At 44.1% G+C, this 26,630-nt stretch overlaps 1 protein-coding gene across 1 annotated transcript; it reads right to left on the minus strand.

Annotated features, from left to right (window-relative positions):
* Window positions 1–4,588: 4,588 nt before the first annotated feature.
* On the minus strand, window positions 4,589–19,053 carry GTF3C5 (general transcription factor IIIC subunit 5). Its single transcript, XM_065418765.1, has 11 exons — window positions 18,907–19,053; window positions 17,924–18,143; window positions 16,783–16,981; window positions 13,217–13,412; window positions 11,907–12,011; window positions 11,207–11,321; window positions 9,865–9,945; window positions 9,241–9,338; window positions 8,279–8,361; window positions 6,605–6,747; window positions 4,589–5,723 (listed from the first exon to the last, which is right to left on the minus strand). The coding sequence occupies exons 1-11, from the start codon at window positions 19,051–19,053 to the stop codon at window positions 5,572–5,574; spliced, it is 1,539 nt and encodes a 512-aa protein (XP_065274837.1). The 3' UTR covers window positions 4,589–5,571.
* Between the last annotated feature and the right edge of the window lie 7,577 nt (window positions 19,054–26,630).

Raw genomic sequence — 26,630 nt, forward strand, 5'->3', positions numbered from 1 at the left:
CGGCTCCATCCTGCAGACCTGCGACTCAGGTCCTGTTCCTGGCCCTCACTCACCACCATGGTATTGTTTCCAACTAGCAAAACACCTGTGATGAGACACCCTCTTTCTAACTGGCCGCCTCATACCCACGAGACTGCAGAAGCTACAACCACTTGAAACTTGAGGGAACCTTGGGAATTGTGGCCACAGAATCTGCAGGTGCCTAGCTCTGTCCTGGCACTTCCGCCCAGAGAGTTCCTGTCTACAATCATCATCCCTTCTAACGGCCCAGACAACATCTTAGTGACATTCACTTAGTGAATGAAAGCAACACTGGACCCAGCTCCTGCACGCAACATGCCCAGCTGATCACCCGAATGAAAGTGCCGTATGTTACCGCGAGGGCAAGGTATGCCATGGAGAAGGGCAATGACAGAAAAGGGGAACAGGACTTTGACATTCATGAGGGTGGAGCAAAATATATCCCAAAATAAAATCATTGGTAGCCACCGTTGACCAGCAGGGGTATGAAAGCCAGAGCCTCTCTCAGAGGAGGCCTCTGTGATACTCAGCAAGATGGCTAATGCAGTATTGGGAAAACAAACCAGGCTTCCAAAATGGTATGAGAATTAAAATGTTCTGGGGGTGAGGGCAGAAAACGAGAGACATTCTATATGTTTGTCTTACCATCCCAGCCAGGATGTTGTTGAGGGTCTTCAAAACTCTTTGGAGGAGCAGCAAAAGGGATTCCTCTGAAGATATCGACGTAGTCACCAAAGAGACCCAGTTTTTCATTGACGCCCTCAACAAAACCTCCTTCAGTGTGCACCACGCCCAGCTAAACACATAGCAAGAGGAGAGAGGGGACAGCAAACACCTTCCCGTGAACGTAGATAGGCAGAATTCACAGCAGGAACACAAACCTCCCCAATCATTCAGCCCCAAGATGCATTCCCTATGAAAACAGCATGTTTGCACAGTAGCGGTGTTCCTAACCAGACTTATTTTACATCAACTGAAATAGCATCCTCTGAAGACTTTATAAAATTAATGACCACCACATTCTATTAATGAATAACTTGCACTTGTGTTCAGGATTTTATCCAGCAAGGACTTCTAAGCGTTTTACAAATATTAGCTGGTGATAAATCCTGACCCCATTTTACAGATGGGGATACTGAGACACAGCAAGGAAGTGACATGAAGTCAAAGGGAGTTCCAGCAAGAAAGTTTTGAACTAAATGTTCTTTTATGCACTACTGAAGATACCAGCCTGTGCAACACGAGTCTTTTATTCACAAGGGTTGGGATTTTTAATGAAGCTTAAGGGAGTCAGGCACCCAGATCCCCTTGAATATCAACACCTATTGGGATTCTCAATGGAGGCTAAGTATCAGACTTACCCCAACTGGCCACTTCAGGGGCTACAGAAGAAGCGAGGCTGACTCATAACAAACAGAACTGGACCTTAAATTACTCTGCAGAGAATCTTGCAGTCAAGATATAACAGATGAGATGCAAAAGGTAAATGTTTGCCACCACCTGCTGCCAAAATTATCACAATGGGCTCCCCAGGATCCAGCCAGGAGCTGTACAGAAGAATAATTCCTACCCTTCAACTTTACTGAGGAGGCATGAGCTGCTCAATGCTCAGGGAGACACAGCAGAGAGGAGAAGGCTGGGTGGCTCTTGTTTCATTGGATGAAAGCTACCCAGATACCAGTAAGGGGAAGATGAGCATTGGCAAGAGAAACAAAGGCCAGCCCCATTCAAACTCTCTGGGTACACGTTAGCTGTCTGCACTCGGTAGCTGGAATTTCCCATTTCTATTACTTACTTTATCCAAAGTTAAAAACAAAACCAGCCCCTTGCTACTTTGCCTTCCTCCTTCACCACAGCCCACCCGTACACAAGCGTTGTGGCCAGTGGATCAACAGTTTGCAGAATGCTTCCCTGTCCCTCACTTCCCTTCCTGACATGCCCATTCAGACTCCTGTGGGAAGACCATAAGACAGGGCTCTGCCAGACACAGGATGTAGAATATCCCTTGTGCAGCTACTCTGCAGGCTACCCTGCAGTTCCATCGCTTTCCCGAATTCTCAAAACAGTACAAAGGAGTAGAGAGAACAGAAAATTTGTCCCAAATGAATGCATAATACTGAAGAATAAGTTGTAGCTTATTTTGCTTGTATTTGATTCTAGATATATCACACATAAGGTATGCTTCAACTCCGATACCATTGTAAGCAGCCCTTTCTGTGCCCTTGATCAAAATTTTCTCAAAAATGCTCTCTTTGGGTTGGAACTTTCCACATTTCATCTCACCTGTATCTAAGTGGTTCACTGTGCTGGAAAGTTGACTTAAGGTCTGTTCAGCTACTGACGTAGGCAATCGGTGGGAAAGAGATTCAATTTGTTTTATTAAAAAAAAAATAAAAAAAATATCGGCAGCAAAATTAAATACAAAATTAAAACAGATGATAATTAAAAACAAACCACTGTGGAATAGTTACATTGTGCCTGAACCTAAATGCCTGGCACACCCAAAATTCCCACTGATTTCAATGAGTTTTGGATGCACCAAGAATGCATGCAGGATCAACGGTATGTTTGAGAATATATATTTTAAAGTACATTGCAAATAAAAAAAGAGTTTGTTTTGTTATATTGTTGCCTGCAACTATTGATTAACTCCACAGTGCTCCAGGTATATTTTTGGTATCTCTAAAGTGGCAACATTTAAAAGATACTGAGTTGTGTAAGTCAGTATTGAAAAACACTATAGCATCATAGATAAAGTTGTTTCTGTTCTTTAAATCCTGGTCAAAAGGGGGAAAAAATGCAAAATCCATGTTAATACAACAGGGAAGTTGCAAATTTGAACTCATGAATCAGGAAGCGCAAACATTAAGGTTCTAATGGCAACAATGAATCACCCACACATACCCCTTAATAGTATTTTCAATGGCTAAATGTAGAACTCTGTATAAAATAGGTGTAAAGTTTCTACTGGAATGTTAAAATGAGTATTTCTCAAATAGGTGTGCGTTCAGATTTGCAAACTTTATGTTGCAGTACCAACAAGGTTTCCGCACTTAATAGATTCCTCTTTCCTTACCCAGAAAAATGAAGAGGAAGAAAGAAAAACCAGAAAGTGGAGTGCTGCAGACGATGGTTTATTTCGGAGAGGTAGTAGGCAATGAGATATACATTAAAGAAGAACTGCAAAGGAAAGTAGCAAGGGGACACAGCCCTTTCCCCCCTTTTGCAGGTCACCTTTAATAGAAGTCTTAGATAACTATCCAAAATAGCTACAACAGATGTTTTCTCATCTAGCAAAGGCCATACAAAACCTTAAAAGCACATTTTTCTTCTAACCAAGCAGCCTGTTTTCACGCTAACACAATTTACCTTTACATTGACTGTTATGCATCAATGAACTACCTCATACTTACTGTTGTAGCCCTTGCTACTCCAAGGTAGCAGGCTAGGGCAAAGCACAGAACCTCCCAATGACACATGATGCGTGCTGGACAAGCCTGTCCCAGCATGTATGCCTATATATACTGTATAGGAGTGCAGATACTGGCATATACCCACGCAGCTCTGCGTAACGCCCAGCTCGCTGCCGTGTGCATCAGTGGAGATCGCACACACCTGCAATTCACCTGTCTGCAGCCAAATCTTTCATTTCACGGTGGAAAATGTAGATAACTGGCACTAGCGTATGAGAGACCTCCAGCTGTTGCTGTTATGGGCTGGAAGCCAACCTTATCATGAGTTCCATGTCTATAACAGTTCTATGGGGGAAGGGGAAAGACTCCTTAAGAAGGCCCATCCATATACGTTACATTTAAAGTTAGGCTAAACCATTCATTAGCAGGCAGGCAACAATCTTGCACTGATTGGGGATTGGAGAATATAAGACTCAGTAGGTCCCAAGAGATCTTTAGTTTCTCGGACAGAATGCCAGAAATTCAGCAAGCAACAGCATGTTCATGGCTAGAGGTCCCAGCCTCCAAGCATCTGAAGCTTTGTGTTTCTGTCTCCCCCACTCTCTCTTGATGAGCAGAATCAAAAGCTGTCTGATGACTGCAAAGTTGTGGGAGTACATTGCCTGGCAGGGACAACATACATCATCATGGAGAAGTGAATTACTCACTGCCATGGAAGTCTCTTCTAATTTAAGTTCCTTCCTACTGCTTTTCTTTCCAACTTCTCAAGCTGACTGAATGCAGAAGATGCAGTCAATGTACAAAGAATATTTTATTCCCATTCAGAAGAGCAAAAGGCAACTGCGAGGTATGGAGTGCCTTCCTGAACTTCTCTCTTGCCTTTACCCGTCGAGCTGAGGATGTGAACCCAATCAGTGCATTTTACGGGGAAGAACAAACACAGAAATCCAGTTCAGGTTTTTCTCCTTACTTCAAGTGAATTACCAGTCTGACCTGGATCTTTGTCTCAGTTTATATCTGACCACCAAGTAAAAGTCAGTTTAGATGAACTCTTTTAATCCAATTCTTAGTTAAAATTCTCAAATCAGAATCACTTACCTAATGAATGTCCAGTTTACCAAAATGTTTCTGTTGACTCAAAATCATTTTGGGGATATTGGCTGTACTATGTATATCTACACAGAAATCCATGAAAGAATGTGTTACTGGAAAAAGGAAGAGTTTTATTAGAAAAATAGACAAGGGCGTTATGTTTCATGGGGAGCTGGACTTTCCCCGAGAAAAACTGTTTGCTTCTCATGCATATACAAAATTATTACAGATACCTGCACATGTCCCATTGGATAGACTCCACATTTGATTTAAGCCAGCCAGAATGACACTCTACAGAGCCTCTCAATTAAGAATCAGCAATGACCTTGTTCGTGCAGTTCTCAATACAGAATTAATTTTGTTTGAAGTTTTTCCCACTGACCCAGACGCCAGGTTTAGAATTGTGTGACCTCCACACATTCCCTGAATGGTTCTAATTAAAGATTAACACTTTGGGCTCAAGAGGCCAGTGGAACACCTGTGATCTGGGTTGGATTCAGCACTTGTTGAAGTCTCTGACATATCTGAGCTAGCAAGGATGAAGAGACTCTCAATTTCTGGTAAGAGGAGACAGTACACTAACATTCCCTCACAGTGGCGGTCGTAGGAACACCTATATTGTCTCAAAGGGAAGTACAGATCCCTTTGATGATGGGATCAGATGTTGCAGTTTGTAAGCTCAGGGCGGGAAGGGAAATTAAACACAACAATCTAATGGCCAAAAGAACTAAAGCAAGTGAAATCCCATCTAGCTCCACTCTGACCAGAAAAACGGCCACAGTAAATGCCGGCCATGCATGTTGCCTGGGATTGGCAATGGGCCAGCATCCCCACAATGGCATCTTTACAAATGCCTGTCACACCAACACTGTGAAAACGTGATCTTTAGCGCCTGCACCTTCAGAGCACTTAGCACAACTGCTAGCACCATATCCAGTGCCATGTGTCTGGTTAGCATCTTCCCGAAAGCCTGGTCATGATTCCATATCCCCCAGGGCTCAAGGAACAAAAGTCCCATGCAGCCTCATCCTGCTCGCTCACTGTGTTACACATAGTCCAGGATCTCTGTTTCCATTTCATTCTCGCTCCCATCAGAAGGCTTGAAGTCCTCCTCTTCATCCTCCTCCTCCTCCTCTCCAGAGTCGTATGTCAGCTGTTCTTTGCCATCTTCAGCGTTCGACGTACTCGAAAACAGAGCTTAGTCAGAAAGAGAAGAAAAGATGTCAACATTACTTCCCTCCTCACTAAAACCGAGGATGTGTTTGCAGATAAGATTAACAGAGCCAGCCAGAAGATGTAAAAGTGCAGATCATAGTTACAGTCAGGCACCTTAATGAAACCAAATCAAAAATCAAACAAAAGCAGTTTTCCTGTGCCAGGAATTCTAACAGAACAAGGCCAGGAGGTTTTGCATTTAGAGCGATCGTGCATCTCATTCCAACTGAGACTAACCTAATTCCTTGGGATATTGGTTTGGCCCAGGACCACGACAAGAGAATTTCCTCTCCTGTCCTTGCTCTATTACAGTATGCTATTAAATTAAACACATTCATGAAAAGATCCAGATGCCACCAATTTGAACTATAAAAACATGAGCAAGAGTATCATGGAACGAAGACATTTAAAACCTAGAAACTATGCCATTGGGAAGGCAAAGCTGAGAGGTTCTTACCCCCAACTATTTCATACTCACATGCCTCCAATCACTTTGCTGGTGTTCAAATGGCAAAATCTAGTTACATTTTCCCCAGTCCCACAGAGTTTTAGGTCTTTTTCCAATGGCCTAACAAGTGCTGCTTTAAGAAGAACAGGTGTCCTGCAGGTATCCAGGTTGATGACATCACAATAACATTGCATGTGAAGAACCAGGGGATCTAGCACCTACATCTAACCAGGCAGTCTGAGTCTCCTACCACAAGAGAAGGGGATCTACAGCAGGAAATGAACAGACAAGTTCATTGCTCCACTGCAAAGTGCAACACTGTGACTCAACTGCTCCCAACAACATGCCCCATAGTGTCTGGAACTGTTTTTTATAACATACCCTCCAATGCTCAAAACCCCAGAGCCATCCTTACCGGGTCTTGTGGATCTGATGATCTGCTTTATCATCAGAGACATGGTATCCCTCAGATCATCACTGGTCTTTTGAAGGCACCACCCATCCCGTTCTGTGCATTCTGTCTCCATGCCATCATTCCGATGGATGATTTTCTGTAAGCTAAATAGCAGGCAAGAAAAGAGTCAGCCTCCTGCAACCAGATCTGAATCCTTCCTATGCCGTCAAACATCACGTAGGGCACGAACAAGGCTCCATCATCCCAATGAATTGTGCTGTTTGCCTGAACGGCCACATTGCTGTGTTTCCATAACTCAACTTTTTACGAGGCTATGTTGTTGGCCTATTACTCAATCCCCAACCTGAGGGTCAGTGGACTGCTCTTCTTCTGGTCTCTGCTCTATGACCTGTCCAGCATGAGTGGCCCTAGCAGGAGTTAAAATTCCTCCTGCTATAGTTTTCACTGGAAGGCCTGCAACCAGAAAAGTCAGAGTGATTCAGGGTTGCATTCATGAAACAGATTAAGTAATAAAGTCTGTAGTGCTTCCCTTCAAGGATCTCGTAGCATGTCACGAACATAAGACCTCTATTGTAGAGTTCATTGGGAATTTTCCAATAGAAAAAGGCAGTTTCTGCAAAACTGAAATTTTTTATTGGAAAATTTAAATTTTGCCAAAGTTTTTCAGTTTTTTATTGTGAAAAAAAAAATCAAACCAAATATTTCATTTCAGGTTGATTCAATCCAAGTTGGAATATTTCATTTTGGTGAAATGACCCAAAACATTTTGTTTCAAATCAGTTCGATTGTTCAAATGGTTTAGACAATAGAGAATCAACATTTTTCAGAATAGTTTGTTCTGTGAAAAAATTCAGTATTCCAACATTTTGTCCCGGACTGAGATGAAAACACTTGTTAAATATCGGAATTTCCCACAAGGCAAAAATGCCGAATTTCGCTCAGCTCTACTCGCTAGCCCGCTGTAAGGTAAGAAAGTTATTTCCAATGTACAGAAGGAAAGACTGAGGCACAGACAGATTGCATGATCAGTTGCAGAACCAATAAGAGTCCCAGGCCTGTGCTTCAATCACTAGATCATGTTTTTTCTCTCAGGTAGGTTTCTCTGGCTGTGCTTTGTTCTACTTGCCTATCGTTCCTCAACTAGCTCTACCCTATCCCTCTGTAACATTATAAGCAGCTTATGAATGCAGAGGGGAATGATAAGACTGTAAAATGTGCTTTTCTAAATGTGATGGCGAGTTGTTGGTTACATTAAGTGTATATTTTTAAACCTATAGGGGTATATGTGTGTACATGAAAATCCAAACTAAAGTAACAATGCATTTCCCCAGAATTATGTGACAATTTGTTTTTCCTTCTGCGGGTTAAATATTTATCCAACGGGAGTAAGGCCTAACCTACTCCTGTTGAAGTCAATAGGACTTTTCCCGTTGATTTCAATGGTTTCCCAAAACACATGTTGGGAAAGTATATTTTGGTAGCTCATACAACTTTACTGGGAAGGAATTTCCAATGTACATACAGTCTGTCTGTTGAGAAACTAGGAATCTCCTAAGTATCAGGGTCAAGGAGAAAAATAGGACTTTGGGTACAAACGGCAGCCTTTGCAATCAATCATCTGAGCATCTGCAAAATCTCCCTTGGTCAAAAGATCCAGCTATCCAGGTGCAGTACCTGTCCACGTTCAAGTCACAGAGCTGATAGAACATCTGTCGATATGGAGGCAGATCTCCTTCCTGGAAGATATAGATGGAGTCCTAGCAGAAGACAAAGACAAAGATTCAATGGGCATTGCAAATCATTTCCACACCCAAGACATGGGGCAACAGTACAGCATAGCCACACAGTAGAGATCCTTCCTTAAGAGCTATTTCAGGATCCAGGCATTTCCTATACGAGTTCAGTTCCCTGACAGGAAGAGTGTGAGAGAGCGTGTGAGTCTGTGTGCAGTAGAGGACAAAGTCAGAGTATGGATGCAGCAGAATTGCACTGCAACCTGCCGGCCACAGCAATCAGAACTAACACAGGAAAGTTCTGTGGAGAAAAGCATTCACACCTATTAACAGTTACACGATCACTCATACTTTGTTACTTCAAAACAGTGTGGGGGGGGGGGGGAATTGCCATTACAGGAAAATGGCGAAAGTATAGACTATCCTGTTTCCTTATTTCCTTTGCTTTACTGGATTCTACAGAGCAATCTGAAAATGCACCATAATGGGCCTAAGACTTTGCTATTCATAGCACTCCACAATCTGCTTCCTGAAATGCAATGTAAGTCACATTCAAGGTAAGGGCTGAATGTATGACTTTCCATACTTTGAAAAGACATAAAAACAACAGCAAACTTTGCAGTGATGTGGATGACTACTGGCTTTCCAGGTAAACCCAGTATACCATAAGGATAGCTAGAGAGTTAATATCTTTTACTGGACCAACTTCTGTTGGTGAGAGAGAGAAGCTTTCAGGCTTACGGAGAGTTCTTTTTAGCTAGTCACTTGCAGCTCCAAGTAAAATCTGTATCAATGTCCACAGTCCATCTGAGTCAACACTGCCCCCAAAAGAGTGACAAACCATAACAGATCCCCCTCCTATTATACCATTCCACGCTCTTGGTAGGAGAGAGTAATACCTACTTTAAGTTTGTACCTGCTGGAAGCAGGTTTTTTTGCCCTGGATGTACTCGATGTGTCCAGCCCATGTTTTAGGTCCTGTACACTGACTGTGTGACTTACTGAAAGACATAAAGGAAGAAGATTCCTCAACTGCACAATATTTTGCACTTCATGGCATAGTATAGGATTTTAGCGGCTTCTCTACTTCACTTCAACTTCGTTGGCAGCAGAAAAATAGCCAGCATAGCAAATGTTACTGTAAATGTTCATTTTTCATTCCTCCATTCCCTCTACCTTGTTTTTTGGCAGCTGTATTGGCAGGCAGACCATTTCTGCAGCTACTGGGAAGTATTTCTGATATGGCCTCATTCAACTAGACTCCTTTCTAATTTCTGATCTCTCACCTCCCATTATTACCCCTGGCTCCATCAGCCAGACATGTGTTAAGACATCCCTCAAAGGGCAACACTTCCATAGGTTTTAATAGGACATACATATCGCGATCTGAGATAAAGGAAACCCCAATAATCAACTGAAATAAGCTGCACTGTGTTATTCACCCATCAACAGCAACAAAAGGATGAAATGAAGAAGCCAAGTTAAGCTGTGCGCACCCTTTTCAACCCCTTTGCCTGTTCAGCATACCTGGTTTTTTGATAGTGATGGGCAGACTGTAATTGTATGTGCTGCGTTTTGCTTTCACGGGCATGTCGCTAGGGGCGTAACCTGGAGGCCAAGAAAGAAAACAGTCTTTGAACAGAGACCAGCATCCCGTAGAATATTCCAGCTTTTATAACAGGGGGTATTGGATTGGGGTTTGAAAGGAGAGCCAACCAATAGCATATGTTGATTTTGATGGGACAGAGAGAGAGAGAGAGAGAGAGAGAAAGATCAGGGAAATAAAGCTATTTAACATGAAAAGGTGGGAAGATGTGCCCTGTCACTGACTTACTGCATGGTCATTTAACCTCAATTTCCCCCTCTGTAAAATAGGGTTAATAATACTTAGAGATTTAGTAGTTTGTGAAGAGCTCTGAGATCCTTGAAGAACAGGCACTATCATTATTGTATTGAAAGCCCCCACACACAAAAAGAGAGACCTAAATTTACATCTCAGATCTAAAACTATGGCAGGGAACGTATGAAACTAATGTACCAAAAAGCAATATAATGAGGTGTTTTGTACAGAGCTGAGCACTGCACTAAACTTAAATAGGCCAAATGAATTGGTAAAAACAACACACCCCAGATGTGTTACAATGGCCTAAACCAAAAACTCATGCAATGGCATAAGCTAAAAAATCATAAACCCTCACTGTGTTGTCTATAGCATCTGATAGGGTACTATAGGATTTTTTTTTGCAGGGCGGATGAGAACGGGTAAGAGGCAGATGCATTCTTGAGTTCATAATGCACATTCCTCCATTTTGCACAAGGCTTATGTGCTTTCCCAGCTGGTGGCACTAAATCTTTTGTTGTTTTGTTTTAAAAGAAATTGCTTCTCCAGCATTAGTTGGCCAGATGGACAAGTCATCCTTGTAACAGTCACCCAATTTGTCCCTTCTGGAAATGGAAGAAATGACAAAGAAATGAACCCTTTGGTGGCATTTTAAACGTCCCCCCTTCTGAAATTGTAACAATCCTGGAGTGGGAGGGAAGATAGCAAGATATCCCATTGAGGTGCATTTGTGTTTGAACATATGGAGGAAGGAAGTTGAGTAGCTTTTTGTTAGGCCTGGAATATGCCCAGTGGCCAAATAAAAGTCCCTTCTGCTCCTCTAACTTGGGTTATTGGATGCCCCCATAGATTCTAGGGAAGGAAACAATGACCGATATGGCCTCCTCTCCTGCACCTTCCTTCAAACAAAAAGCTTGAGGAAAGAGGCTCTGAGGGTTTAAAAACAAATGGAAAGAGATGACAGAAGAGCTGCAGAGACAGACTGACTAGGAGACAGAGAGGGAGTCTGTCTTGCTTGGGCCATTTTACCATATTTCATTCCACAGCGAATTCTGAAGTCCAGGACTTGATAAATCTTTGCTTCGGGATGTTTCCTGGGGTCATACCCATATCGAACCCACAGGCTTCTCCAGGGACCTGTGAGCTGCACGGACAAAGTATGAGTGGTTACAAGGGACAGTACAGAGATGCAGAGTATTAATGAGCACTACAGTGTTTCCCCAAACTATTTATTTTACAGATTCTCCCTCCCTCTTTTCCCCCTTCCAACACATTCATTTCACATCTAACCTTGGGCAAAGGAAGGTTACATGCTGCAAATATTTGTGATTTCAGAAATGAAGTCCAAAGCTCACAGCAGACTTTTTTTGAAGGCTCCTGCTAGCGTTTCCAGATGGACAGTCAATTTGACCATTTGTTACTATAACTGCAAGGCAGACCAGAACCAATAGAAGCACAAAGCCACTGCATCGCTCATTGCTTTAATTGGCAACTATGTGTGGGTTCCATTTGGAAGCAAGATTTTCCTCCTCTCTCCTCCCCTCCCAAAAAAGGTTGGAACTCCTCCTTAAGGATATTTAATGCAAAGCTTTGGGTACCAGACAGTGGAATCTGAACAGTAGATAACTAGGAATTGTCCATAGACATCCAGCTGGTCCTCTCATCCCTTTGCCCCCAAGCCTGACTCAAATAAGAACAAGCTACACAGCAGGTATACAAAGAAACTCACCATATAATAGGCCAAATACGGTAGCAGAAGTTTAAGCTTGTCCGGATGGACACTGATATTGGCCTTTACAGCATTCCGAGACCAGACGGGACGAATCTCAAACAGCTAAAGAAACGCACAAGGTGGAGAGTAAGGGTTACTAATGCCAATTTTGATTTCCTAATTGGAATCTGCTTTTTATTATAGCCTCTGGCGCAGACTAAAAGCTGTCAGCAACGTTTCTACAGCGCAGCATGATGGCAATGGAGAGAAAGGTAAAAATAGGCCTTATTTAAGGGATGTTGGCAAAGTGAGGGAACAAGCTTGCCTTTCATCTCTAAAGAGACAGGCTCAAATAGACTTGGGTAGCACACGAAATGAACAGTGGTCTCAGCTTAGTCCCTAGGCAGTGACCTGTCCCATCAACAAAAACACACCAGAAAATTCAGTACAATAAATGGGCTCTGCTCCTGAATGGCCTGAGAGCTGGTCAGGCTCAGGCAAACTGAAAGATATGGTTTCACAATATATGCCCACACGAAAAGGATACATTTTCAGAACTATGGGTAGAGTTTCAGACACATGACATCCACTGCCTTTAACAGAGTTGCTCCTGACAAACTTTTATTCCATACATCTCACATTTATGATCACTTAATTAACTCAAAGTTTAAAATACGTGGGGAAGTGGAAGATGGTAATGGATGTACCACCTGGCTGTTCAGGTTTCAAGTAACTTAGAATAACTATAGCTTCTCCTTGATGGTTTAAGCCATGCCCTATCCTTCAGTGTATTTACTTCTGCCTCCAATAGAATTTTCATAAAACCATGAAGAACCCTAAAACTCTTGGCAATGAGAACTGTAAGCATCTTGGGGATCTAATATTTCTGTAGCACCTTACACCTCAAGATTTCCAAGTACTTGGCAAACATTTAATATTATAACCAGGTACGGCCGTGTTATCATTCCCATTTTACAAATCAAGAAACAGAGAGGGGGATAAAACACTGACAAAATTACACAGCACATACGAGGCAGAAATAGAAACAGAACCCATGAGTTCTGGCTTTCAGTTCCCTGCTCTAATGATCAGACCACACTGTATCATTCACCATCACATTTATAATACGGCACCTTGATCAGTCTTGAGAATCCTTTGTGGAGGCCTGTAAATAATGTTAAACACAGATCTATAAAATAAATCCTTGTAGACAGCAATTTTCCGGGAAGCCAAAAAATTCACTGAAGGCAGCCTGTGAAGTTTCTCCCACACACTGTGCACTGGAGTTGCTTTTGGCCCAGTCCCTTCCCCCGAGATTTGGCCTGTACCTTTCTCAGCTCTTCCTCCACTTTTTTATCCACAGGATTGGTGCACACTTTCTTCCAGGTCTGCACTGCAGGCTCTAGCGGCTTAGTCGGGATGTCATCATCATCGAAGTTCACAAAGATGGCATTGTGTGGTCGACGGGCCCTGCTGAGGCCGATCAGGTTCTCACAAGACACCTGGGGATTGTTGTAGCCGTCCCTAAGAAGCAATGCGAAGTATTTGTCATACTTTCTTCCTCCTCCTCTTTTACACTTAGTGGCTTCCACTGAAATGTGGAAATTAAGTTTATTTTCTGGTCTTAGAAAAACTGGTGCTGGGGAATGACATTAGGTAGAATTGCTGAACTAGGTTTCTGAACTAGCCCTTTGCCTCTCAAGATCTAGGGTAGGAAGATATTTGGGTCCCAAGTAAATGTGGATTTGGGTAGTCCAAGCCAGGTCACCATTAAAGACTCCTTTATGGAGTGGTCCAGAGTGAAAAAGTTGAGAATCACTTTTCCAATGAGAAAACTATGATCCATGTCCAATACCCCTAGGACAGAGCTTCCATGTACTTATTTTAACTGAAACAAACCTTACACCAGTGGTCCCCAAACTTTTGAGGGTCTGCGCCCCCCCTCCCCCCGGAGCCAGGAGTGGGGCCGCGGCTTGGGGGAGGCGGGGGGGAATGCAGACAGGGTCAGGGGACCGAGGCTGGGGCTGGGAACAAAGCCACAACCAGGGGCCGTGGCTGGGGGTGGGAATGGAGCCACGGTGCAGAGCCACACTGAGGCTGGGGACAGGGCCAGGTGCGGGGCCAGGAGCCGGGGCCACAGCTGGGGGCAGGACCGGAGCAGAGCTGGGGGCGGGGTGGGGCTGGGTGGCACTCCTTACCCGCTCCCCCCCATGGGGGCTGCATGAGCCTGCTGTGCCCCCTGAATGTTCCTCCACGCCCCCCAGGGGTGCGTGCCCCATAGTTTGGGGACCTCTGCATTACATGTTAGTCACTCAATCAGAATTTTCAATCCACAAAGGCAGGCTTAGCTTCCACGGGTCTCTACTCTATGTTCCCATTGCTACAGTCATCAAGAGTACAGAGAAACAGAGAGGTGAGGCAATGGAGCAGTTAAAAATGCAATCCCGGAGTCCGATCATATTTATTTGCACTTTTTAGCTCAAATGAAGGACAACAGTGAGAAAAATAAAGCTGTTTCTTGTGGGAGACATCACAGATTTCATTTTTATTGATGGCAAAACAAACAAAGTAACAGAAGCAAACAGTTCCAGTGAATGCCACCTCAGCAACACTTGGCATGTGCACTTGCACCACTCTCCATCAACCTCCAGTCCACTGGAAACACATGGAAGCCAGCCAAAAGGCCTAACCGGTACAACTTCACATTACCATGCAGTGTCCAACTCCCAGTCCTAGGAGTGGGAGAAGTGGGAATTTTGTCTCGTGTCTAGATGCAACAGACCTTCAACCCAAAGTTTCATTTGGGAGCCCTCCAAGGGTGCTTGATGAAACAAAAAGCTTTAAAGCAGCTATTAAAATGGGATTTCTCAGTTCACCCACCAAGATTTCTATGGCGGGGAAGAGAGAGCAAGAAGCTGCCAAATCGTCTCAAGCTGCATCTCAACAGTGGGAGAAGAGTGGAAATTTAAAACAAACAAAAAAACCCTAAAAGATTTCTTTTGTTATAGTTTTAGTTTGGGTTTAAAGTGGACAGAAGGCTTTTAGGGAAGAGAATGCACGGGATGGAAAATGTAAACCCGGGTGAGATCATAACTCTTTATAGTTCTGAGGGAAAAACCTATCTAAGGTACTTATACGGCATTCATCAATGTAGTGACAGAGCACCTCACAGTTGGGAATGTATTTTTCCTCACAAACATCTGTGAAGTAGGGAAGTGCTATTATCCCCCTTTTACAGATTGGAAACTGAAACACACAGACAAGTGATTTGCCCAGATCTCACAGGATGTCTGTGCCAGAGTGAGAAATTAACCCAGGTCTCTGGAGTCATAGTCCACAACCTTGACTATGAGGCTATCCTTCCTTTTTCTCAAAACCTTGGGTATGTCTACACTACAGGATTAATCCGAATTTATATAATTCGAATTTAGGAAACCGATTTTATAAATTCGAATGTATTCGGCCACACTAGGCACCATTAATTCGGTGGTGTGCGTCCAAGCTACCGTAGTAGCATCGATTTCCAGAGCGTTGCATTGTGGGTAGCCAATAACATCTAATTGCCAATAACATCGAATTGCGGCCACACTAACCTTAATTCGGATTAACAATACCGATTTTGACGCTACTCCTCTCGTCGAGGAGGAGTACAGAAATCGAATTAAAGGGCTCTTTAATTCGAATTAAATGGCTTCGTTGTGTGAACGGGTCAAGCGTTAATTCGAATTAAAGCAGCTAAATCCGAATTAAAGTCGTAGTGTAGACCACAAGATGGAAGTCCTCTGCCACAATAAGATTTGAAATCACATTAATACTTTTCCAGTAAGAACCACAATTACATACAATTCTCTAGGATACTGCAGACTATTCTTGATGTTTGTTTTGAGACTGCCTGAAAGCAAAGTGAGGAGAGATTGCAGTGCTATCCACCAGTGCTATTTCCCAAAACATGATCCCATCAATGGCTTTCTCTTACACAGTGCAAGGTTTCTCCACGGGGCTCCTTTGTTCAATCCCCAGTAGGCTAGTGCAGGATTACTTCCCCACAGTATACTTTCTACCCATTTCTTCCTTTTTTTTTTTAAATCTCTGTGACAATGGGATTTTTTTTCCGAATTCAAAGGAAGTCCACGAAACTCAAACCAGAAACAACTTAATAGGCCACAAGCCCCAACTAAGCAACCCCTTATCTCCACTCTGGTAAGACCTATTTTGTGCAGGTGACTATAATTATCATCTCAGTTATTTCAGAACAAAAATAAGGAAACAGAAAGAAGTGACTTGCCCAAGACCACAAGCTTGCTAGTGGAAGAGCTCTTGACTTTCAGAGCTTCATTTAGCCCATGCTACCTTCCAAGTATTTTTGTCCAGATTGTATTGAAACAAACAAAGCTAACATGGAAAGAGAGATAACAAAGGCATGTATCGGTTATAGCAGTTTGCCCTGATGAGGCATATGACTGAAATATTTTAAAATGCTGCTCTGAAAGAGCACAGATTCCACATTAAAAAAACATTCACTCAGTGGGATATTGGTTATTTTAAATCTATTTTTTTCTCATTTCAATTACACAGATAGACTCTGGACAAAGAAACAAAACAAAAGCATCCTATGCTTTGGTCATGATCACTGCCTGATACAAACAACATGACCCCCAAGATCATCTAACCCCTTCAATTTTTCTTATAGGCCATTTTGAAAGATCCTTTACTACCGAACCATGTCAGTTATACTACAAGAGGTTTCTTCAGGTAATGAAGCAGGGATATCCTCCCAGTGAACTTGAAAATTCAGATTTTATAAGTGATATGCTGGCCCAGTAAAAGGTTTCTATTATCTATTCATTCAAGAGACAATGTAACTATTTACTACATCACAAGAAAAGGCACTGACCGGTGTTGTACATCTGGCCGATAGAAATAGTCTATAGGGGTATCCAGACGTGAAAAAATAGGTGGGGGGATGTAGAGGGGTAATTCCCTATTGAAGAATTCCTCCTTTTCTGGTTTGAGCATCAAGATCTTGTCATACATAGAGATCTGTTTGCTTTCAGGTCCAGAATGCATTGCCAGGTACTGGAAATCAGACATTCCTATGAGGAAGGAAAAGTCAAGATAAAAAGGTGTGTATCAGAGACAATAATATGCTGCACAATACCCAGTTCTCCTTTCCTCAGACACCTCTGGGAAGATGCTGTTTCCTGCACTGAGTTAAATGGGCTAGGTCAGGAATCAGCAACCTTTGGCACGCGGCTCGTCAGGGAAATCCGCTGGCAGGCTGGGACTATTTGTTTATCTGCAGCATCTGCAGATTTAGCCAATTGCAGCTCCCACTGGCCGCCGTTCGCTGTTCCAGGCCAATGAGGGCTGCGGGAAGCGGTGGCCAGCACATCCCTCGGCCTGCGCCGCTTCCTCCAGCCCCCATTGGCCTGGAACAGCAAACCGTGGACAGTGGGAGCTGCAATCAGACGAACCTACGGACACTGCAGGTAAACAAACTGTCCCGGCCCACCAGCGGATTTCCCTGACGGGCTGTGTGCCAAAGGTTGCCGATTCCTCGGCTAGGTATTAATTCACATTCAGGAAGCTGCACCCTGGTGATAGTGCATTCATAAAAGCACTCTGGAAGCCTTGTCCTACTTTCATTTTTCAAGCATAATACTTTATATTTCCTTATCTTAAACACTTGCCAAGCAGTTAACTAAAGGTTAAAAACAATAATACATTACTGTCCATGAAAATACAACTTTTCCCCTTTATCCTGCATAGGTGCATCCATTATAAAATATGTTGGATTATAGTATAACCTAATACAACACCAGAGAGGACAATGTGTTATTAAGTCACAATACAGAAGGGGGATGGTATCAAATCCAGGTCACACATTGAGTTCCCTAGATACCAATGTTGTACGGCTGACATGCATGGTTTTCTGAACACACTGTTTGTTGGACTCAAGCAAGAGGGAGCACTGCCCTTTTCCCACCAGAACTGCTAGTCACTACTCCACACACATAGGCAGATCAAATTACTACCTTGAAATTTGTAAACAGTGGAGACAACCCCAAGAACTTCCATTTCAAACTTGACTTCCTGTTGGGTTTCTCCTTCAGCTTCCAGCTGCTTCCTCCTGATCTTCCTCTTTACCTTGAACAGCATGGAAGAGGTAGGGAAGCGGTTGGCACACACAGGATGGCAGTAGGGATCCTTGGGGCGGAAGTACAACTCGAGCCTTTTTCCAGGGTCAGCATATATCTACATTACCAAGAGCATAAGCACTCTTCAACATCAAATTTGTCCCTCCAAAAAAACCAACTAAATTTTCCTCTGCATCATGCCCTCCCCATCCACCTCCAAACCAAAATGCTATCCCTATCTTCCCTTAGTGACCATCACCTCCTTTCCATGGGGCACCAGCCCAGAGCAAGTCTCTTTACCCCAGAGAACCACAGATTCTCACCCTCTTATTTAGGGCATTTCCCTCCAATTACAGTCTATCTAGTACCCCTAGCTGAGCCCCACTCTAATCCCAACACACACCTTACGGGATCACCCACAGCAAGAGAGCTCGCTGAACTGGATCATCCACCCTTACTCAGAACTCTAGACCCTCTTCTCAGGGCTCCCTTTATCCACGACAGACACCTCCCCCCCCCGAAGTTAACATCTCCAACATCTCCCTCTGTTTCCCTTGGATAGCCCCCAGCCTCCTTCCTCTTGAGGTCCCTTTAACCAGGACACCTCCCACCTTCTAAGAAATCCTAGGCCCTTCTCACTGTAACCCAGATAACTCTTACCAAGAACACCCCGCTCCCCAGCACACCCCAACCCCCTCCCTGGGATTTACTGGGACAATCCCTCCCCCGGGAAGCCCTTAGATCCATCCCCACTTTACCCCAGATGACCCGTACCCAGGAAACCCGCCTGCAACCAGCCAGGAAAGCCCCCTCCCCCCAGGCATCCTTTACCCAGGAAGCCTGGTTACCCGGAGCTCGCCCTCCCCCGGGGGCCCCCTTACCCGGGACACCCCCTCTTCTCCTCCCAGAGTCTGCAGCATCTTGCCCACGTCGCGCACCAGGCCCGGGTACTCCACGCACACCAGCCGCGGGCCGCGAGGCAGCTCCAGCACGGCCGAGCCCTGCTCCCCGCCTCCCCCGGCCGCCATCTCCCCCCGCCCGGCCGCGCCTCCGCCGCCTGATTCTGCGACCCCCTCGGGGTCCGCTCCCCAATGCGCTCCCCCAGCCGCTGCAGCGCCAAGGTTCCGGGGAAGAACGGTTCCTGTCACAGCAACCTGTCCCCAGCCAGACTGCGAGGGGGCGAGGTGGGGGAACAGCGCCCCCTTGAACAGCCTGCCTCTTGACATTCAATAGCTTCCCAGCCCCCTCTCCCAAGGGCTTTGTGGCTCCAACAAGGCCTGACAGCCTTTCTGTGGCTCCCACCCAAATCAGCCCATCACCCCACCAGGTTTGTGTGAGTCCTCCTGCTCCAGCCCCTTCATTGTGCCTCTTCCACTTCTCCGCAGCTTTGAGACCATTAACTAGCTTCCCTCCCACAGTGCCCTTGCTTTCACCCTCAAATCCTCAGCCCGTTGCCTGAAGTCCTGCGTGCGGCTCCCACAGGCGCACCTCAGCCTGTAGCCTCCACGCCCTTGTGTGGCATCCCCCAAACCTGTACAGTTTACAACTCATTCGCTGCTCTTCCATTCAGGTTCTTATTCCATCCCTATTATTGCGGTATCTGGGTGCCTTCCAATGATGCACTGAGTAACATGGCTAGCCTTCCGTGTAGTTCCTTTTCCAAGGATCCAGGAGCGGGAAAGAGGCACAGAGCAATGGAGTAACTTGCCCCAGGTCACACAGCAGATCCATGGTAGAGGACAGAACAGAACCTGTGTCTTCTGGCTATCAGGTCAGTGCCCCATTTATTGTACCACATTGTCCTCCTTTGTTTTCCTTTTAGTATTGATAATGAACCTGGATATCTGTTGTTTTGTTGTTGTTGTTGTTGTTGTTGTTTTTTGGGGGGTGTACTGATGTAAATTGTGGAGAAAGCCTAAGGTACACAGGTAGATAGAACCTATCATTTAAAAAAAATGTTCTTATAGAATCATTGGGCCTGATTTTACTCTGTTTTTGCTGATTTAAATCAGAAGTAACTCCACAGCAGTGAGTGGAGTTACACATAAGACAGATGTACATGACAGCAGAATCAAGCCGGTTCTATTTTAATTTATATCTAGTGTTTCGTTGTTTTACACTTCTTAAATTTATTTTGTTGTTTTTTTAATTGTTTGCTTTTTTGTTGTTGCAGCTGTAGTTAATTGTTTTGTGCTACACCCAGAGAACCTTGGTAGAGGGTGGAAGTAGTATAGCCAATACCAAATGTTCAAAAGTCATGAATCAGGACACCCAAAATCATGAGATTATTTTACAAATCATGACATTTATAATAAATAATTAATTTGGGGTTGTTTTTATATACTTTCTGTGTTTTGAGCTTTCAGGATATTCCAGCATCACATTTCTAAGCTTTTCTCTGCAACCATTAAGGTTAGAAACTGGCTTTTTTTTTTAAATGAAAGCTCAGATTTGAAATAGTCCCTTGTTTCTGGGAACTGGGGCTTTAAGGAGTACACTAATTATCGTGAAACTCAAGATGATATCGTGCAAGTTGGCAACATTGCAACTGATAAATAAAACAATCATCATTTCCTATTACACATTATGTATTGAAAGAGTTCTTGCAATAGTTGCCGATTAGAGAAGCAAGGTGGGTGAGGTAATATCTTTTACTGGGCCGACTTCTGTTGGTGAGAGAGACAAACTTTCGAGCTTACACAGAGCTCTTCTTCAGCTCTGGGAAATGTACACAGAATGTCACAGCTAAATAAGAGGTGGAACAGATTGTTTAGCATAAGTAGGGTTCAAGGTTAATGGTCCCTAGAAATACGTGTTAATTACTCATGCTAAACAAGCTGTTCCACCCTGTATTTAGCTGTGACGCTCTGTGTCGATTTCCCAGAGCTGAAGAAGAGCTCTGTGTAAGCTCGAAAGCTTGTCTCTCTCACCAAAAGAAGTTGGTTCCAATAAAAGTTATTACCTCACCTACCTTGTCTCTCTAGTATCCTGGGATCGACAGGGCAACACCATTGCATACAATTGTTGCTGATATTCATCTGACCTACAGCAGGGGGCGCATTGGGACAGAATTCAGCTGACAGCAGCACTATGGTTTGTTAATCCAACAGGGTGTTGTGATCATTTAGAATAAGATTTAGATGTCAATAATTACCTGAGTGAGCACAATAGGAATTCAGCGTTTGCCATGATAGAGACACCTGTTTTTAAGTGAATATTTCAGAAAGAATTAACATCTTTCAAAAATAAAATACTCTAGAGTTGCCAGGGAGTCTCATCATCTGCACTGATTCAGATACCTGGGGACATGGAAGAACTTGCAGCCCTGTGGCTAGGTTTGGTATTTGCCACCTATCCACTTTTCCATCCTTCACTCTTATGCCAGCTCTCCCTATCTATTAGCATGGTGGCTTTCACTCCATTTGAAGGAAAAACACATGGGTGGACCATGACTCTGATCCTTTCAGGTCAGTGGGAGCGGCAACCACTTATGCCAGGGCTGAGTATGTCCTCTAAGAATACCAAAGATGCTGTTGATGTGACAGCCAGTAAAAGAGACTCAAGGAGCATTGGTGTTTCCCCACCTCTCTATCCCGCATTTCCTCTGCTCCTCCAACCCGAGGTAGGGCAAGTACAGATGTGTCAGTTCTCTGCTAGCTGAGGGGGTGAAGAGCTTGTTGCATGAAGTACCCAGTTCAAATATTGTGAGCTGGATCAGCAGTCTCATATGGGTGACTTATTTTCTGTTGTACACATGGGTATGAGATACTTAGGTTCCCAATAGTCAGTTACACTAATGTTCAGCCCTGTTCTTATCTCATTAACCGTCACCCAGGCTATAGTGTTGAAGAATGAATACTTGCCACAATAATACATTTCCAAGCTCTAAGGCAATGTGTGACTTTAACGGGTTTCTAATATACGCTGGTGTACAGGTGAGGTATGGAGTGGATAGGACTATGGCAAGTTAGGTCAGTTGTTCTGATCAGCAGTACCCCATGACCAGTACACAGATCTTGGGTTTCCTCTTGCTTACACTGGTGTAAATAAGGAAGAGTTATGTTGGTGTGAAACTGGTGTGAGAGCAGAATTAACGTTCACAGTTTTCATCCTCCAGTATACACAAACACACACACTCACAACTTGACATCACAAATTCTTGAGCAACTTTTTAATTTTTTTAAAATTAATATTAATTAATTAATGGAGATATCCCATCTCCTAGAACTGGAAGGAACCTTGAAAGGTCATCGAGTCCAGCCCCCTGCCTTCACTAGCAGGACCAAGTACTGATTTTGCCCCAGATCCCCCAAGTGGCCCCCTCAAGGATTGAACTCAGAACCCTGGGTTTAGCAGGCCAATGCTCAAACCTGGCTTTCTGGCTTTCCTTCTATGTCTTCATTTTGTGTTTGTGTTTCCGTCTTGTGTATAGCTATATCTTGGAGTGTGGCAGACCTCAGGGGGAATTGCCCATGCTGCAGGAAAGGAGGGACTTGTGAATACTAAATATGAACTGGGAAACCAGCACATCCCTCGGCCCACGCCGCTTCCCGCAGCCCCCATTGGCCTGGAACGGTGAACCGCAGCCAGTGGGAGCTGCAATTGGCTGAACCCGCGGATGCTGCAGGTAAACAAACAGTCTCGGCCCGCCAGCGGATATCCCTGACGGGCCGTGTGCCAAAGGTTGCCGATCCCTGTCCTAGATCATCAAATATGGGCAATATAGATCTCTTCCTATAAAAGGCACTATCCAACTGGGTCATTAAAGATTCCATGGGATTTTTTGTAAAAGTAGGGGGTCTTTACCAGTTATGTCCTGGTCAAATTCCAGTTTTGGAAGTTACATTTTTTCTATCTAAACTCCTATTGCGGTTTCTTTTTCATTTTCTCTTCTGTTGTGTAGTATTGCTTTGAACTGTTAAGCAGCTGCCACATTCCACTCCAGAGGTGGCTGCCTTTTAGTGGAGGGTGAAATGGTTGCTGAACAAGATTTTGTAAAGTAAATAGTGATGCTCAGTGCCCAACTTGAGGTGCCTGATTTTCCAAGAACAGCTGCTCAACACTTTCTGAAAACCCAGCCCATTTTTGGTGTCTCACCTTGGGCAGTCAGACTTTTGAAAATCATGGCCAGTATTTTTTTATTAGTATTAACAACAGAAAATACTTTTGAAAATAGCTTGCATGATAGAATGGGTATCATATTATAATATTTAACAGATTGGACCAAATTCTGCTCTCACTTACAGTCATGAAAATCGAGAGTAACCCCATTGACCCCAGCAGTTACACCAGCACAACTGAGAGCAGCATGTGCCCCATTTCCTCCCACACTTCTGCATTGTATTTTATTGCTAGCAAGCTCAGCATTTGAAGGTATTATCAGTTCAAGTTCTTAGCGTGTTTTCATGTGGTTTTTTATTAGACAAAAACAAAATAAAACAAAGAAAGTCTTCGTAAGTCCTGCCAGTCGCGGGCCATGTGACTCTGCCGCCCTTTATCTCCCTCTTTGTGCCACACTTTCCCCCGCTCATCTTTGTAATCTGACATTTTGATTTGTTCACTTATATGCTTGTTTTTCTCCTGTAAGAAGATTTGCTGAATCATCAGGGAGGAGGCAGGGGCACAGGAGGCAGCTGGCAGGCAGTGATAAAACCGCGGCCACATCCAGCCTCTAGGTTTTGCCAGTGACAACCCGTCAGTTTAAGGCCTGAGTCACATTCAATTTCTGAGCTAAGATTGCTGGGGACACTGGGATTGAAGGAGTGGGGCAAAGGAAGAAATTCCCCAAAATTTAAATTATTGACTTTGACAGCTATTATTTATTATTGTTATTAATAATAATAATTTGTATTTTTATTACCATGGGCCCAGAGCCCCAAAGGTATTGAGGCACCTAGTTCCCATTGAAATCAATGGAACGTAAGCACCTAAATCATTTTTGAGTATCTGGGCCGAAGCGCCTAGGAATCCCAGACATGGACCAGGACCCCATTGTGCTAGCACTGTACAAACACAAAACAACCAGGAGGCCTCATGTTACCTCTCCTTGAAGCTTACAATGATTCCTATGACAAGGTGAGGATGGATTGCCATTAAAGGCTAAGTCGTGCTTACTAACATGTGTGGTCCCATTGATTTCAGTGGGGTTACTTGTGTAAGGCAGGCAGGATGTAGCTTTAAATTTTTAAAGATGTCAAGTAGCTGTTTTTAGACAATACAGTGGCTAGGCTTATCATGTGCTGAGGCTTCCAGACATTCATGTTTCTGCTTATTTTAATCTTGTATTTTGAGAGAATGCACCAAACTCAGGTGATGCAACTCCACTGACGTGAAGAGCGTTGCACATGCTCACATTACAACAAGCCTGAATGCATCCTAGAATGTCTAATGGTGATTACCAGGGTCTGGGAGGTCGGATGCCTGGGTTCGGTGTTCAGCTGTGTTACTTAGATTGGACAAGTCACTTAATTTATCTGTGCCTCACTTTCCTTGTCTGTAAAATGGGACTAATAAAATGCATCTATCTTTGTAAAGTACTTTGAGATCTTCAGTTAGAAGGTGCTATGTAAATGCAAAGTATTATTATCCCTGACTCTCTCCAGAGTCATTTATTCACCACCTTTATGATGTTATCCACGAGGCATTTTTAGACAGGCAGCCTCCTGCATTTGATCTATCTATCTATCTATCTATCTATCTATCTATCTATCTATCTATCTATCTATCTATCTATATGTAGAATCAGCCTCAACTTTCCTATACATAACTTCTGTGAAACCAAAGGCTGAAATCTCACTAGTCAGCTCTGCTTTCCATCTGTTTATTTAATGTGCTGTAAACTGAGATCCGTGTAGATTTATGTGTGGGCATCCTTCAGATAAGACCTTAAAAATAAGGGGTCCCTAAAGATTGAAAGGCAGTTTTCCTAAGCTGAGGGTTTAGGGTTTTACATTGGGGTTCTTAGCCAAAAATCCCTCTGGGAGGAAAGATGATCATCTGATCAGTATGCAAGACTAGAAGTCACCAGATCTGAGGTCTAGTCTTAGCTCTGCAGCAGAGTTCCTATATGGCCTTGGGCGAGTAACTTAGGGCCAAAAATTCAAACCTGGCTGGCTAAAGTTGGGCACTGAAATAAGTGGCCTGAGTTCTAGAGGTGCTGAGCACATGACACACCAAGTGTGGCTGCATTTCAGTGGTGCTGCCTGCAATTTCAAAAGCAAGAAAGAATTTGGGAAGCTCTTTGGGATCCTTTGTGATGCCAGGTGCTATCTCAACATCAGATTATTGTGTAGGTGAAATAATAGTATCTAGTCTTATATAGCGTTTTTCACCCAGAGAGCTCTGTAACAGGGCGGCCTGCTCCTGTAAGGGCCAGCAGGTCTTGGGTCTGCCAGTCCTGTCCCATTCACCCTGCCTTGCTACATCTGCATTGGGTGTGGGACTTAAAAGGAGCTCATGTAAGTGCCACCGAGACTCCAGCTAGGGAGTGATAGGAAGGACAGAAGCCTGGAGCTGCAGATGAGTATTGAGGGAACAAGACTGCTTTCTGCAGTGAGTAAAGGAACAGAACCCTGTTCTGGGGAGGAGGGTTGGGACGCCTGACTCAAGGGGAGGAAAAACAGCAATCTGGTGTTGGGTCCTGGAGAGTTAGTGTGTTAAGGGCTAAATAAACTGGACCTCAGAAGGGGAGAGTTTTAATTGCCATTGGACTGTGAGGTGAAGTTCTTGTGGAACTTTATAGGGAGGGAAACTGAGGCAGGGCACTGCAGAGCTACCCCAGGCCACCAGGGGATGCTTGGGAGGCAGTTGCCAAGTTACAATCTCAGAGCACTCTACAAAGGAGTATCATTGTCCTGATTTCACAGATGGGGAAACTGAGGCACAGTGGGGAAGTGATTTGCCCAAGGTCATTCAGGAGGCCAATGGTAGAGCCAGGAATAGAACCTACGTTTCTTGAGTGCCGGGCCTGTGCTCTGTGGACTAGGCTGTACTGCCTCTGAATGCAGCTGAAGTTCTTGTAACTCCCGCTTTCAAGGGTTATTGAATGGCAGCTCTTGAACCTGACTGACTTGCAGTCAGGCTGGTGCAGGCTGGATCAAAATCAATGGCCGGCTGCAGCAGAGGATGATTGACATGCTGACTCACCAGGCCCCCCTGCCTTTCAGGATGTGGCCCCTTCAGGAATAGTAATGCTCCAGTCTCTTGACTTCCTAGTCCCCATGTGAGGCAAAAGATAGCTTCTATTTTATAAAGGGAAGAAACCAGCAGGCTTGGCCACTGCCAAAAATCCCGTTAAAGTTCCTAATATAGAAGGACCTGGGAAGCGAGATAAGTCCTGTTTTTAAATGATCCAGTAGGGAGCCAAAATCAAGGGGGTGGTGGTGGGTTGTTTATTTGTTTGTTTTTTGTCATTTTCATTGATGAAGCCTTTGAAACTCAGAAGGGCATTGACAGAAGTTGGGAATGGATCTGAGGCGCTTTAGAGCCAGCCTCAGCCTTCTAGAGGCGTGAAGGGATTGGACAGTGCAGGGGGCTGGTAATGGGCTGGAGAGCAGTAGATTATGGGATGGAACAAAGAGGGCTGTGGGAATTTGATCCCAAAGTC

The sequence above is a fragment of the Emys orbicularis genome, chromosome 18 (genome assembly GCF_028017835.1).
Source record: "Emys orbicularis isolate rEmyOrb1 chromosome 18, rEmyOrb1.hap1, whole genome shotgun sequence".
In the NCBI taxonomy this organism is placed as follows: domain Eukaryota; kingdom Metazoa; phylum Chordata; order Testudines; family Emydidae; genus Emys; species Emys orbicularis.

What these genes read in the sequence shown, in the direction of transcription:
- GTF3C5 (XM_065418765.1), bottom strand. Translation starts at nt 19,053, where the DNA reads ATGGCGGCCGGGGGAGGCGGGGAGCAGGGCTCGGCCGTGCTGGAGCTG. An exon ending in CACTGTTTACAAATTTCAAG is followed by an intron (nt 16,982 to 17,923) that starts GTAGTAATTTGA and finishes CCTTCCTCATAG; the next exon opens with GAATGTCTGATTTCCAGTAC. An exon ending in TCGCTGTGGAATGAAATATG is followed by an intron (nt 9,946 to 11,206) that starts GTAAAATGGCCC and finishes CTTGGCCTCCAG; the next exon opens with GTTACGCCCCTAGCGACATG.